The sequence below is a fragment of the Prunus avium genome, chromosome 1, assembly GCF_965620075.1.
Source record: "Prunus avium chromosome 1, drPruAviu1.hap1.1, whole genome shotgun sequence".
Classification (NCBI taxonomy): Eukaryota; Viridiplantae; Streptophyta; class Magnoliopsida; order Rosales; family Rosaceae; genus Prunus; species Prunus avium.
Window position 1 is genome coordinate 13,158,876 of NC_142284.1, and position 15,120 is coordinate 13,173,995.

Here is a 15,120-nt window from a genome sequence, read left to right on the forward strand (position 1 = left end):
TTCTACTAGGAAAACTTATTAGGTCGTTTAAAACCTGTGTTGAGATGAAAATCATTGTTGCTTTCCTTTATTTACTGTTTATGTCAAAGAAACAAGGGTTCGGTGAGGAATTATAAATGTGGGTAATGGAGAAACATAAACCCCGTTATTGTCCTAATTGCTTCCTAACTCATGCATGAAATAGACCATTGGACCCCTACCTCACCATGATTTTCCCCCAGAAAGATCATAAAAAATCTTTGAAAGTTCCTTTTGTTCCCCGGACAAATTATAGCAAATTGGTTGGTGAGTCAAAAGAAGGAAAAGCTTAAAGTCTCCATTTTTCTCAATCTTTTTGAATATTGCATGGGAGAAAGCTTTCTGGCTCACGGAAAGAGCTTGGCGGAAAAGCAAAGTTCTTGAATTAGGGGCTGAATTTTTTGAATAATTCTAAGGGTCTACAGACCATGAAAAGATGTTTGTGTCTGTCTCGGATGAGGTGGGCATTCTTTTTCTTTCTCTTTTTCAAGTAATTAAAAAATTGATAACTTCTTGACGTGAAAGGCCATGATTGTGGAAGATCAACAAGATGATTACATAAATATCATGTGAAAATAACACAAAATAAAGATTTATTACTTGTTTTGCAGACACAAAAAAGGAAGAGAAAAAGGTTGTTACTTGTTACATTCAATCAACTTTCCTCTTAAAACAAAAGGGTGTCAATTTATTGCTTTTTGGTTGTCGAAAATTGATTGGAAAATAAGCTTGTCATGTCTCCAAACAGTCCAAATGACAAAGAATAGGGTACAGTTTGGTGGGTTATCTGGTTCAAGGAAATTGGACCCATTTTAAGCTGTGAATTTCGAATCGTCTTTAATTAGCAAAAACCAGTGGTGGGGGCCAACTCTCATTTATAATTTTTCATAAGAATATAACAAGATTCTCGTGAATATACTTCAAGTCCAAGATTATAGGCGTGGTAGGTATCTCTGTCTTGTTTCCCCTCCTCTCACCCTCCAAAAGCAATCTCCCCCTCACTTCTTTTATTTTTATTTTATTATGGGGAATTTAAGGACACAAAAGGAAAGAGACAATAAATAAAGTTATGAAGTGGTTCAAATTTTTACGTGTGGACTTTAGCACTCACACCCACATAGAGAATGTGTTTGCCAATATGTTTTTCAAACCACAAGAATTGTGAGGATTTGATAATCTTCATGTTTCTACAACAATGAGGTTGAGAATTAATGAGTATGTTGTTTGTTGTGTGATGTATGTGTGTGGGAGGAAAATAGTATGCATATGCTCCTTTTTGGTGGCGACTGTTGTTGCTGCGAGTCCATGCCTTATCCATGTGCGTGGAAAGTTAGTGTATGAGAGAAAAAGAGGTCCTCAAACTTAAATTTCAAGTCAATTTTTTGAAATCTTTAACGGGTTTATAAGATTCTTTCTTATCAAGATTCAATTGTCAAATTGACTGTGAATTTAAACCATTCATCGTGACTAAAAAATACTTATATATATCAAAGATGTGATTATAATAATATATTCCAAATCAATCACGCATTGCATGCATTACATACGAGTTCCTCTCGATCGTGATACTTTATTGTATTCTTTTTCGATTAGGAAAAATCAATTTGGATAGTGTCATAAGATACTTCCAATTGTTTATAATGAGGGACACACGGTTTTATCCATAACCAAATTAGACTATATTGGTCAATTTTTCTGTGGTGTACCCTTTTGAGCTGCTAGCTTTATATATATATATATATATATTGGTTCCAAGCTAGGGTGGATATGGTGGTGGGGTCTGAAGAAGTATGATGGGAAGCTTTTTGTATTGGTGGTGGTTCCTTTTGTTGGTGACGCCATGGCTGGCTGGACCCATAAAGAATGAGACTTTCCTTTTTTACCCAAAATTATGTGTAAATGCATTTCTTTATTTCATATTTATATTTTCAACATATATGATGGTGTGAAACATGATGGAAATTGAGAGTGAAAAAGAGAATTGATATGTCATGAATTAAAACATGAATATTGGTTTGAGAGAAGAAAAATTAGAAAATATAGATAAATTACTAATACACAACATTAATCTAAGACATGGGTTTAACCAGGTTGGCTAGATTGCAGATGTTCTAGCTCCCCATTCTGCACCCAAGTTCGAATCCCCCTCTCCATAATTTAGATTAAATTAAAGTAGAATATTGTCTGTATCAAAAAACAACATGCATCTAAACCTTGATGCATTTCTTGGTGCCTAATTATTCAGGATATAGAAAAGGCAAACTCTTGCCTGAAGTATACTAGGGCAAAATTAATGCTTTATCATTAGAGCTTTTAGTTTACATTATTTTATTTTTGTTGGATTTTTGACAAAGTTCTTGTTGAGTAGACTACACTCCCACATTAATGGATATTAGGAGAGAAATCTCATCATATATGATGACAAAACTTCTTGGAAAATAAAGTTAAATTGATTGCGCAAAATTAATTTGAAAAGCATGCATGATATATGTGAACTTTTTCCATATAAAGAATTGCATAAATTCAACAGACTTCCCAATTGGGATCCAAGAGTGCATGATCATGAAACCAACCCACCTAAGTAATGTTTGAAAAAGTTTTAAAGGTTGTTAAGAAGGTGTATTATTACAAAGAAGATGATGGAACTTCTATATATATCTTGGCTTTTTTGTTTCTTTTTTGGTTATGTTTATTTTTTGTTTTGGGTTCTTTAACATTCTATATCGTGGCTTTACATGAATGATACAAAAAACTTTCGAGTGCTTAACTACCAAGAAATTATATAAAGCTCCTTTCTTAAAGAGATTCAACACACACATACACCTTTGGCGTTTCACCAAATGTCCACACACATACACTTTTACACATATGGAGCAACTTTATTGTCTTCTATTTGCCTCATGGATCAGATTCAGATCAAACCAAATGGCTTTTTGGATTCCATGCATACACCACATGTCAGATACTTGCAAATTATTAATCCACTAGCTAGTACTATCTATATATATGAGGATATTATTCCAAACCACCCAAAATGGCCTTCAAAAAGAAAATGATTCTATAAGGAAAAATGTATATACCAAAGATTTTGGGACAATCAAATCAAAATCAAATGATGTAACAATTGAAACTTTTCGAATCATCATTCTAGCAACCAAATTTCAGAAGTTGTCACACTTTCACCACGTGTTCGTCCTTCGATCAACATTTAGGGATTTGGAGTTATTGTAACCTAATATGAATTACAACGATATAATTGTGAGTTTTTAAGTTGTATGGACGACATTGAAAACCACAACAACCCAAAATGGACTTAAAATGTAATAAGGCCAACTTCCAATTTTGACCGTCTTTTTTTTTTACACAATTTTGAGTGTCCTTTTTGTGAGGAGTTGAGTTACTTCCCCCATTGCCAATTAGTTTTGGGGTGGAACCTCAACTTCCTTTATGGTATTAGAGCCACGTTGCCCAAGTATGAAAGCCCAACGGCTACATGTGTTCCACGTCACCCAAAATATGTTGTCTACATGTTAGGCTTGAAAATTTACCACACGTACGTACAAGGACGGGTACGTGTGAGAATATGAAGGTAAAAAGTCTCACATTGGAAAGTTAGAAAACCTTACAAAGACTTATAAAAAATTGAATTACTCCCCTAATTGCCAATTGATTTTGGGGTGAAACCTCAATTTCTTCAACTTTTACTTGGTGGGGACTTGGTTCCTTCTCATAATGACCCCAGTTCATGTGGATATGAAAGATTTTGGGCTACAATTTCTGTTTCCGGCACGTGGTTCTCATTTGGAAGTATTATATACAAGTTTTCGGACATAAACTAAAGTTTCTTAAAACGAATGATCTTGTTTAACATATATATATATATATATGTATATGCGTCTAAGGACTTTTCATATTTATTTATTCATTTATTGCTTTTCAATCCATTTCTGTGCTAGCTGTGCTCACTCTGAAATTACCGAAGTAAATTATCAAAGGAGCTCTCAGCTAGGACTTGTAGACATGATCATATAGCTTTTCATGGTTGGTTGAGAGTCTGTAAGAAAATGAATGGCAACACCTACAACTACCACAGTCACGTGATCTGTGGCCAATCTGTGACCGATCTGTGGCCAATCTGTGACCAAAGATTGATCACGGGTTGTCTTATATTGAGGTTTTCTAGTAGTGCATCTTGCATCCTCATCAGTACTGTTAAATTTTGTTTTTCACTGTTTCATCATCATCATCATCAATTCTATGGTAATGGAAATTTGTTTGATTATTTCAGCAAAATTATAAAATGCAGTTAATTATTATAGCTATTACAGAAAATATAAGGTTCTAATTATATTGCAGCTGGTTTCCCATAGCTAAGAGAGGAGAGACTATATATAATCTCTCTCACACACACACTGCCTATGCAGCTTAATTATCATCAGGGTATGGTTTTTTTGCCTTCATTTTTTTTGAAGTTTAGCCAATAAATATCATTACACAATTGTGCAAAACGAAGAAAGCATCTAATATATATACTTGTCAGTTATCAATGTCTGATCAAAGATGATTAAAGTGGAGGTTGAAAATTCAAGACAGAAAGCATGCAGACAATTGAGATCAGTTCTAAACTCGTTATCCTATCTAGTATCCTAATGAATGGTTGCCCTAACTCCACGATCAGACATTGCCATCCTCTGATCTATAGGGAATGTACTTTTTTGGCATGTGACAATTTTAAGGGCACTAAAAGAAAAAGGTACTGTCGGCACAGGCCAGCTGAGCTAATTATAATTAGCTCTTGTTGAAAGATTTCATTGATAATGACTCTACAAAAGTTGATAAATTAAGAGCTCCGGGTCATTGTGGTCTAACTATATATTATACAAATAGACAAAAAGGACAATCAAAAGTTACGGCCGAGACGACATCTGATGACTATTTAGTATAGTGACATTCAGCCTCCATTATCTTTTACATGAGGTTATAATCGAAACTCAAAACGGTTAATTGTTGTGAATGTGTATGGCTATAAGGGTTGTTGATGATAAGTCGATAACATGTTTCAATGGTGGTGAGAGCACAGTACGTACATAGAGATGAAGAAAGAGGATTTTGTAGTTATTAATAACTTTCAAATTAAAATGTACGGCGGTGTGCTTGTTGGGGTAGCATGAGATGAGACCCCCCCCCCCCCCTATATATATAGAGCTCTGTAAGGTACCTGCCAGGCTCTGCAGCCCACTTGCAGTAATATTTACCTTTCCTTCTGTGTATCTTTGTGTTTCATAAATTCAGATGGCCTTGTGGAAGATTTTGGTTCAGAGTCGCAGATATTTTGGTCCCAAAAGCATGAACGGTAAATGATACAGAATCCATATTACTTTTAGAGAGTTAATGTGTCCCACATCTGCATGTACGGCATGTTTCCCTTCTTGTATTACTCTTTATGCTATATATGGTCATTAACGCAAGGTAGAAAAAGGGCAGACGTCACATTCCAAAGTTGAAATTGTTGATGGCATAAAAGACGAACCTGTAAAACTATGTAAAAAACATGCAAATTATATTTATATATTCACCCGTGAGCTAGCTACGTGGCAGCTGTGTGTATCGGCCCGAAATTGATCATTTGTTATTAATACATTGTTAACTTATTTTTCGAGAACTTAAGCTTTTGAGATTTAGTGGTCGTCTAACATTGTATCAAAGCCCTAGCTCCGAAAGGTCCTAGCATGCCTTGTAATGTATGTGTCTCAGACCATAGATGCATATGGGATCAGTGAGTGTTAGTGTTAGGACAGACAAGTAGTGGAATTGCTGAAAAAGAGGGACAAAATTGGAGAGAATTCAAGTTTTTTTTTTACTATAACCGTAAGGCTAGCTAACTATAGAGACAATACAAAGAGATGCTTCTTGTAGATGTGAGATTTTATCTCTTTTAAGTTTTAAAGTGATCAACTACTTAAAAAGCAGCTAGACTGTCATGGATTTGACTCATCTCCAACTGGTATGTTTTCCTACCTGTATATGGGGCCCACCCAAATCTCACCTGATTATTGCCAAAGTGTCTTCTGCAGGAGATTTACACAGTGAGTGAGCTATAGCTGGTTCCACATTGCATGGATGGATCAGTTATAACATTCCATTTTAATTGTTTTGATTAGTGTCATATGTTGTTTCCACTTCATTAAACTATAAAATTAATTTCATTTTAAATAAAATGGTTAAACAAAGTTTGGTCATCTGTTGTCTGTGTTCTTTGTGAGAGAGAGAGAGAGAGAGAGAGAGAGAGAGAGAGTAACGATATTAACTACCTACCACAAGCATATACATTATGAACTAGGGGAATTTTGCACAATAAAAAGGGACAAAACGAGACAAAGACAAACACAAAATGGAGAAATTCTGATAACAGCTGAAGAGATCCAATATTATAATTAATTAAAGATCTAATAATGTAATTAAGTAGCCACCCAAAAAGGCTCCCAGTTTAATAACCCTTTCTTCTCATGCTCACCACCTTCTTTGCACCTGCTTGGCCTTCCAAACTTGTCCATTCCCTCTTCACCCCCAACCTTCAAACTATTGCCATCCACCTCCTCAGCCTCAATCAAACACATACATTTTTCCCCTTCATCATCATCACCTTCTAATTGTTCTACAAAATCTTCTTCTTTATTTTCTCCCACTACTTCTTGGTCTTGCTGTTCTGCTTCTTCTTCTTCCTCACTCCCGTCATTTTCACATCCTTCATTGTCATCTTGAGTGGCAGTTTCTTCGGAGTCAAAATTAGGAGCAAAGTGTTTTGAAAAGCACAATCGAAGGCGGCCATTGCTCCTTTCAGCTTGGAAACATGATTGAGTAGTTGGGGCCTTGACAGCCTTCATTATGAGCCTCCCATCTTCCCTGTGGGGTCTAACCTGGATAGAATCTGAGCCGCTTATTGTTGTCAAGGGAGGTGGAAAGCTATGAACAACATTACCCTTCTTTCCACCCGAAAATTGCCGCTGTTTTTGTTGCTCCCTTGGCATCACATTCCTGCCTTTTGCTTCTGCCTCAGAATCTGATGAGAAAATGTTGTCTTCTGTGATGATGGTGCCAGTCTCACTGCCCAGGTCTTCAGTGCACAATTCCAAGCTCTTCTCAGTCAGCTTAGTAGCTGATGGGGTCTTATAAACCTGTGGAGGGATGTACATATTTTCTTTGTCCTTCTTATGAGGGCCTTGCTGTGAGATATTGGAGACAGCTTGGAGGAAGCTCCAGCCCCCAAAGTCAGAGGTTTTGGAGGTGGCCATGTGGTTGTCATGGACATCAACAGGCTTATTGATGCAGGGCTCCTCATAATGGCATTTCTCTTCCCTTGGCTCCTCTATATAGTTAGCCTCTGGAAACCAAGATTTAACTCCAGGATTTGGGGAGAAGTGATGAGCTACTGGCGCAGAAAATTTTAGCCTTAGTGTCCTTGGCTCCACAAGATGAGAGTCTAGGCATGACTGCAAACCTTGACACACAATTGTCGCCATGTAAAATTAGAAATGGGGAGTTCAAATTTTTGGTAGAAAAATGAAATGAAAGGAGAGAGGGGAAGAAAAAGAATGGAGATGAGTTTCTTGGGGTTAGAATGAAAAAGGGTCTTGCTGTTTTTGTGATGTTTGAGAAACAGGGGAAAAGCAGAGGACTCTGTTTTGCTGGTTAGAATGGAGAGGTTCTTGTGTTGTTGAATTGTTTAGAGAGAGAGATAGAGAGAGAGAGAGAGAGAGAGAGAGAACAAGAACAAGAATAAGAAGAGAGGAGGAAGGGGAGGGGATTGAGCATGAGTGATAAGAGGGGTGTGGGGTGGGTATTTGTAGTCCTCCAAAGTGGAAGGCATATAGCTTTGAGCGGAGAGAGGTGGGCAGGGGGGCCTTTTTTACACCACTAGAATTATACAATTCTTAGTATGGTACAAACTACAACTAGACAAGAAAAAGAATTTTTATTTTATTTTTTAAGTGAAAAAAAAAAAGCCCTATTAAGTTTTTTTTATATAAAAAAAACCCCTATTAAGTTTTTTCTTTCTTTCTTTAATCTTGAGTTAATTTGGAGAATTTGAATTTGAGCAAAAGAAAAGTAAAAGATTATTTTCTAAAATCTCATGTGGACAGAAATTGGGTCTAATAAGAATGTCTTTCTATGTGCTTACATGAATGTAGTTAAAGAGAGAGACAGATGGAATTTAACATTTCCCCGGAATTATCAGCTTTCCTATTCTTTTCCAAGTGAAAGCCAACAAAGGGCAAGGAAGAAAAGGATTCCCCCAAATATTTTCTTGACAGTGATTGCTTCTTTTATTTATCTATTAAATAACTACAACACTATCGAGTGACCAGTGTGTTTATGTACGATCCATATGCTACACGAGTCTTGCATTCAAAATAGAACAATTAAAAAGAGAGAAAAAAAGAAAGGAAGAAAGAGACATGCATCAGCACACACCCTTTGAAATTTCTAAGAGCTGGAATTATTAGATTGCACCTATTTCTATATTATGCTGACCACATATTATTTTCACATATTATATATATATATATATGGGGACATGTGATGTACCGCGTAATGATATTCTCTTACCACACAGTTTGAAAATATATACGAATTTCTTCGTGCTAAACTAAATATATTGCACTAATTAAGTTGATTCTTAAACAATTATCTGACAAGAGAACATTACTCTCTCTGTAGCAGAAAGTCGAAAACTATGTATTATTCTAAACCAGATCAAGATGGAAGATTCATGCTACATGTACCAAGAGGAAAGACTCCATGTTGCATGCATCAATCATTATGTTTGGGGAAAACAAAAAAGGAACAAAATTAGTGTCCGCAGGCGACAGAATCTGAAGGGCATATTTTCCTATGGGGATTTGAAATAAGGGGAGGTGTGAGTCCCACCCAATGTGACCCTTAGTCAATCTTGTGTTCAAATATAGTCATAATAATGCCTCATGCCTGCTACAAATATTGTCAACAATATCATATTTTTCGGTTTAAAATTTGCAACTTACCCACCAAACAATTTCATTGGTATTGTTTTTCCATCTCAATTACAGCCTTTGAAATTTGAAAGAATCTCAAGGTACGGCCTCTCATTACTTTTTAAATTATTTTTCTTTCTTTCTTTGAATATTTCCAGCTTGGTATTTGTACGTTGGGTGTGTGTTTAACATTGTTATGTTCCTGAGGGCCGTGACTTTGCATTAAACTAGTGCGAGCAATGGGCCATGTTGTGTCATGATTATATACGTATTAAGAATGCTCAATTCAAACCCGACCTATTTAATAAACGTGTCATATCATGGTTGATCCGTTAATTTTCTGTGCGGGTTTCAAGTCATGTCGGGTTGACCCGCTAAGTGGTAACAAATAAAAAATCCTAAAATTTGATAATTTAATAAAGTAATTGCTTATATATATAAAATAGTGATTGTATTTTGCATCTCTCTTTGTATGAAGATTGAGAAAAAGAAATAAAAGAACTAACAAAGAAAATGAAGAAGAAACAAAGTAATGGGTTGGCGGGTTACATAGGTATTTTAGCGGGTTGGTGGATTGACCCGAAACTCACTCGTTTATAAACAAGTCAATGGCGAATTGACTCAAAAATGACTTGAAAATTTAATCATGCGAATTGACCCGATAATTTTCCATACGAATTTCGAGGCATGTATCAGGTAGTATAAAAAATTGTCACCCCTATATCAAACCCAAGAGGCCATGCAACTGTGCATATTGCCTATCGCCACTTCACTAATTGTACGGACATTTTAAGCAGACATGTTTAAAAGCTTGCTAGCTAGCTAGCTAGCTCCTTTGAAAAGGAAGGAAGTGATCCTCCACTAAGTTACCCTTTTGTTTGTCGGCTAGGTGCTTCCCTATGTAACTCAAAAAAAAAAATCTCTTTCTTTCTTTCTCTCTCTCCCAAGAGATAAACTTTCTTGCCACGCGGCAGCAAGATGAATGATATGCAAATATGACCTATAATTTTTATTTAAAATTCAAATTTTGTAACACATGTTATATTTTAACTGGATAATACTTGTCGACACCATAAAAGATGAGATCAAAGGCCAGCTTAGTGTGATGAGAATGGAAAACCAGCTCAAGCTAATGAGCAAGAACCACTTGCGCGCACAGAGGCAACCCTAAACCATGTGGGAAGACAACAAATGACCTACCCTAAATGCGACCTACCCTAAATGCTAAAGGCATGGCTAGGGGTCTAGGACCACTACCCTACAAATGTTGCTTTTAGGACTATAGAGGGCGATTGTTGTTGTGGGTTTCCCAGTATAGAAATGTGTAGGGCAGAAAGTTTGATCAATTGGAGGGAAAAGTACAAAGAAAACGGCCGGCAATCAAAATTTTTATATATGCACCTGCTGCCATTTGCACGTTGCCTTGTGTTTTATGATTTATGCTGACCAACAGCAATCTGTATAATATTAGCAAAATTGGATCACATTGACATCAAAAGTGAACTGTTTTCAAATAATTTTATAATATAAATCACCGACCTCTTTTTGGTCAAGTGCATGCTACTAAGGCATTCTATATAGTTTTTTATTTTCTTGGCTACCATTGAAATCAGAGGTCCAAGAGGCCCAAGAGGCCAAGACTATATGCATGAGAGTGCGTGCTGAGTTGCTGAGCTGACTTTACTCTGGCTTATCAGATAATAGGAACTCACCCAACCAAAGAAAATCGATCACTAATGCTAATGGGATGATTAAATATAGAAAAGCATATTAGCATAAGAAATCACTAGATGCTATCTATTTACTATATTGTGTTTTTGCTAAGAGGATGTTCTGTAACGTCATTGTTTCCGCTTTTCTTTTAATAATTTATATTTCAATGACTATTTTGGAGTGCTAATAGTAACTCAATCAATTCCTCTTAATCGAAGTTTTCACGCCACTTGCCGCTAGGCTTGTCTTGCCTCAAGTAAGTGATTTTCATTTTGGTTTCTTTGGAGCCAACTTTTTGCAAATCTCACTTATATATTATTTTATTGAGAAATTAAGATAATTTTCCTCTAAAATATACTTTAATTGGTACGTAATTAAAACATGGTAGACGTGCTTTCATTAATTCCTTAAAAAAAGAAAAATATCATGTCTTCTTTTTCTTTTTTCTATGATGTAATGAAATACATCATTCCTGACCAGAAAATGAAAGACATCAAACCATAATTCGTAGGGAAATCAGCATATGAGAAGAATGCATAATTAAGATCCAGCCTAAAAGTGAATACAGTAGATTCTCACTCTAAAAAATTTGATGTAAAAGAAATGTGGATAGCAACCCATTTACTGTTCAAGTAAAATTTGGAGAGAAAAACTCATGGATCCTTTCGTCACCGATGAGATATTCTGGCTCAAAATTTGGAGCCAGTTGTACATGATTATCCAAACAACTAAACCAGGTCAAATACCATGTACTATGATCCTCCAATGCTATTAATCCATATCCAAAGGAAAATTAACCATCTAATAATATCTCTCATCCACCTGTTCAATCTTATCCCACTTTAATTTCTTAGTTAAGATTTCTAGCTTGAGGACATGTGCTGATCATAGATGACTCCATCTTTAAAGTAAATACTCCCACAAAACCTGAATTTAATAACCTTTCGGTATCATACTTTTTTTTCCGTCTCTTAAGGTCTGTTTGAAATTGCTTTTGAAAAGGCTAAAACCAATTTTAATAGCGTTTAGCATAAAGTCTTATGTGCTTTCGGATAACAAAAGCGCTTTTTAAAGATGCTCTTTAAAAATCATATGTATAGGCACTTCTAGAAAACACACTTACTTCCTACAAAAACAGTCTCAAACGAACCCTTAGTTAGTCCAAAAGTTAGCTTCGTCGACAAGCTAATTGAATGGCAAAGAGAGGATTGCAAGTATGCATCAGAATCTGCGTCTTTTCCTCCAAGTTAAATTTGTTGAGAGGCGCAGACAGAGAGAGAGAGGGCGATAATTTTGCATCAGATTCCATCATAGATTTCTGAGATTTTGTATTGGGAGAGAATCTTTAAGAAAGTAAACGTCATGTCCCTTTGGCTTTAAGTGAAAGCCTAAAGTTAAGCCTTTGATTGTTTTCCCCATAAATTATTTTTAATTAAGACTTTATTGAGAAAGACAAGAGAATCCAGTTCATGGCTTACACAAGCAAGTAAACAAAGCACACTCACACCCACCTTTTTGACCCATGTTATGATGTTAGTGCCAAACCTTTCCCTTCCATTTTTTTATAATTAATTACTTAATAAATTAATATTTCCTTCTTAAACTTCATTGAAATTAAATAAGTAATGAAAGCCTACGTAATCCATGCAGACATGTTATGCAAGTAATGGCCATTCATCTAATTTAATTACAAAGTTAACAGCAAACCCCAACATCGAGCCCACGAAATAAACTTTTAGAGCGCGCAGTGCATCGTCGCAGTCGAAGGTTGGCCTTTAAAGATTGTGACCAAACATTTGAGATTTTTTTTTTTAACTTTTTATAATCTCACCTTGCAAGCTTCATTGGCACTTCCACTACCTATATATTATAGTGATAATAATCATTAAATAATTGTAATCACATGAATGCAGATATTATTGCGTAATTTTAGATTAACAAAGTTCAGCTATAGTTTCTGCATTTGGAATAAGTACATCCCTTTTGGTGGTGAATGAACCGACACATGTTTGTTTGTTGGGTCTTGATTTGGAATTTCCAATTTAAATTCCTTGATTTGTGGGATTGATTTATGATTTTATTTCATTTGAGCCCATTAATTTAATTTAGCTTTTAATGTTTGAGATATTGGCTGGTCATAGCCATTATTGCTTCCTTAACTAGTAAAAAAAGTGGCAACAGTCACCATTATTTGGTGACATTTGTAGCAGTGACAAAAGGCATTACTCACATTTTTTGACTTTTTTGGTGACTAAAAAGGCTAATTTAGTAACCCTTAGAACAATCACCAAATGTCACCAAATAATGGTAATTATTGCCACTTTTTTTTTGTAGTGCTTGGTGGATATTCAAGCTACAATCAGATTGTCACAGCCTTAGAAGATCAAGAGAAGACGACCTTCACATGTCCCTTTGGCACTTTTGCTTATAGCAGGAGGATGCCTTTTGGCCTTTGCAATGCCCCCGGCACCTTCCAAAGGTGCATGATGAGCATCTTCTCCAACATGGTACCTGGATCCTGTCAAATCCTCGGTGTTCTTATGCTTTTGGTGGACTTATGTCAATCTACTCTTCTTTTGGTAGATCTATTGTCTCATATCTTGGTTGACTTTAGTTGTGCCTCGTCTTGTGAGGTTGCTCTTTGAGATGTTGCGGCTTGGTCATTGTAGATTTACTGTTGATTGGTGCGTTGAGGCCCTGGAGTAACTAGGTGATGCTCTCTATGTCATGTCCTGAAGGAAGATTAGCGGTGGTTGGTTTTTCCTTTTGTCGGCATTGTTTTAATTTTTTATTTTGGTTTAGTTTGTTCAATAAAGTCCAAAAACTCTATGAGTTTTCTATGGTTTTTCTCTTATGATTCCAAAAATTTAATTTGTTGAGTTTTCTAGGTGTTCTTAGTCTCTGTAGGAGAGTTGTGCTGGTTAGCGGATAGTTTTTATCCTTAATGTCATTGGACTAGATTCGGCAAAATTATGGTGGTTGAGGGGATTATAGAAAAGTTATTTTCGAGAGTGACTGTCTCCATATCGTTTCAGCTTTTTGGTTGGCTCAGGCCATTGGGGAAGTTTTTACCCATGTCTGCCATCAGTGGCGGATCTACAGAGGCACAAGGAGGTGCAGCTGCACCTCCCCTCGCCGGAAACTTCCTTGGGGATGCCGGAATTTGCCCCTTTGCTAGTGACCACCAATTGTTCGACTAAATGCCTCAAAGACGTTGTTTTGTTTGCTGCTGAGTGAGACCCTACATATTTACCTTAGATTTTTGGGCTCGATCTCACGAGCATGTAGGAGAAAACGGTTCATCAATCGGAGCTCCACAACCAAAGTTATGAATTTTTGAAGTTTTTCTAGAATATGTGAAGTTAAGTTGCAGAGCCACAGTTCGAGCAAGAAGAAGACTCCGCGTGCTTCTCATTTTGATTTTTTTAAAATGGTCCAATAGCAAGCTGAAATATGTCTATTTCTAATTGGCCTAACTTAAAAAATTCATTAAAAACTCATATGTGTTCTGAAAAATTCACCGAAAATTACCCCGAACTTTTAATCACGTGTACTTTTATCTCGTGACCTCCAAATCATCTGTGCTTTTGGTTAGATTAATTGGCATTGATTTTGGTTAGATTAATTGGTATTGACTTTTGTTAGATTAATTATGTAATTGACATGGATTTTGTTCATATTTGATATGAATTTTGGTAAACTAATTGTGTCACTGACAAGGATTTTGTTCATATTAATTGATATTCCATATAGACTATAATCAATTAGTTATAGATGTAAAACTCTTATTGTTTTAATTATGAATGACATTGGTGTTGTTTAAATTTTAAGGGCATTTGGTTGTCTAAATTATTTTTTAAAATTTTTAGCCTTTTCTTTAACACACTACACGGATATTAGGACCTGAACCCAGGACCTTGCTTGAGTCCTTCGCGAATTTTTAGCCTTTTAAATATTGCACCTCCCCTGAAAAATTCATGGATCCGCCACTGTCTGCCATATTGTTATTGGGATGGCTCCCTTTATAGTTTGTGTCCTTTGTAATGTTATTCCTATTGATCTAATAAAGTTTTTTCGCATTTTTATTAAAGAAAATTAATTCATGATATAGAAATATGACCAATGATAATTTATTCATTTTTGGCATGACTTGATTTGATTAATGACGGTTTTCAAATGTTGACATGTGTTACCTTCAACAACCTGCATCATATTGATGAGTCATGAGCAATGACTAAAATATCGATAATATCAACGAAATATCGAGGATATTATCGTTTTTTCGGGTCTAGGATATTTTAGAACATATCCATACACATATCATATAAGTATCGATAATATCGGAAAATATCGACGTCGATAATTTCTCTTACACTTC

The 15,120-nt window shown here is 35.8% G+C and overlaps 1 protein-coding gene across 1 annotated transcript; it reads right to left on the bottom strand.

Moving 5' to 3' along the window:
- Positions 1-6,401: 6,401 nt before the first annotated feature.
- On the bottom strand, positions 6,402-7,853 carry LOC110770333 (protein FANTASTIC FOUR 3-like). Its single transcript, XM_021974453.2, has one exon. The coding sequence runs from the start codon at positions 7,536-7,538 to the stop codon at positions 6,477-6,479; it is 1,062 nt and encodes a 353-aa protein (XP_021830145.2). The 5' UTR covers positions 7,539-7,853; the 3' UTR covers positions 6,402-6,476.
- Between the last annotated feature and the right edge of the window lie 7,267 nt (positions 7,854-15,120).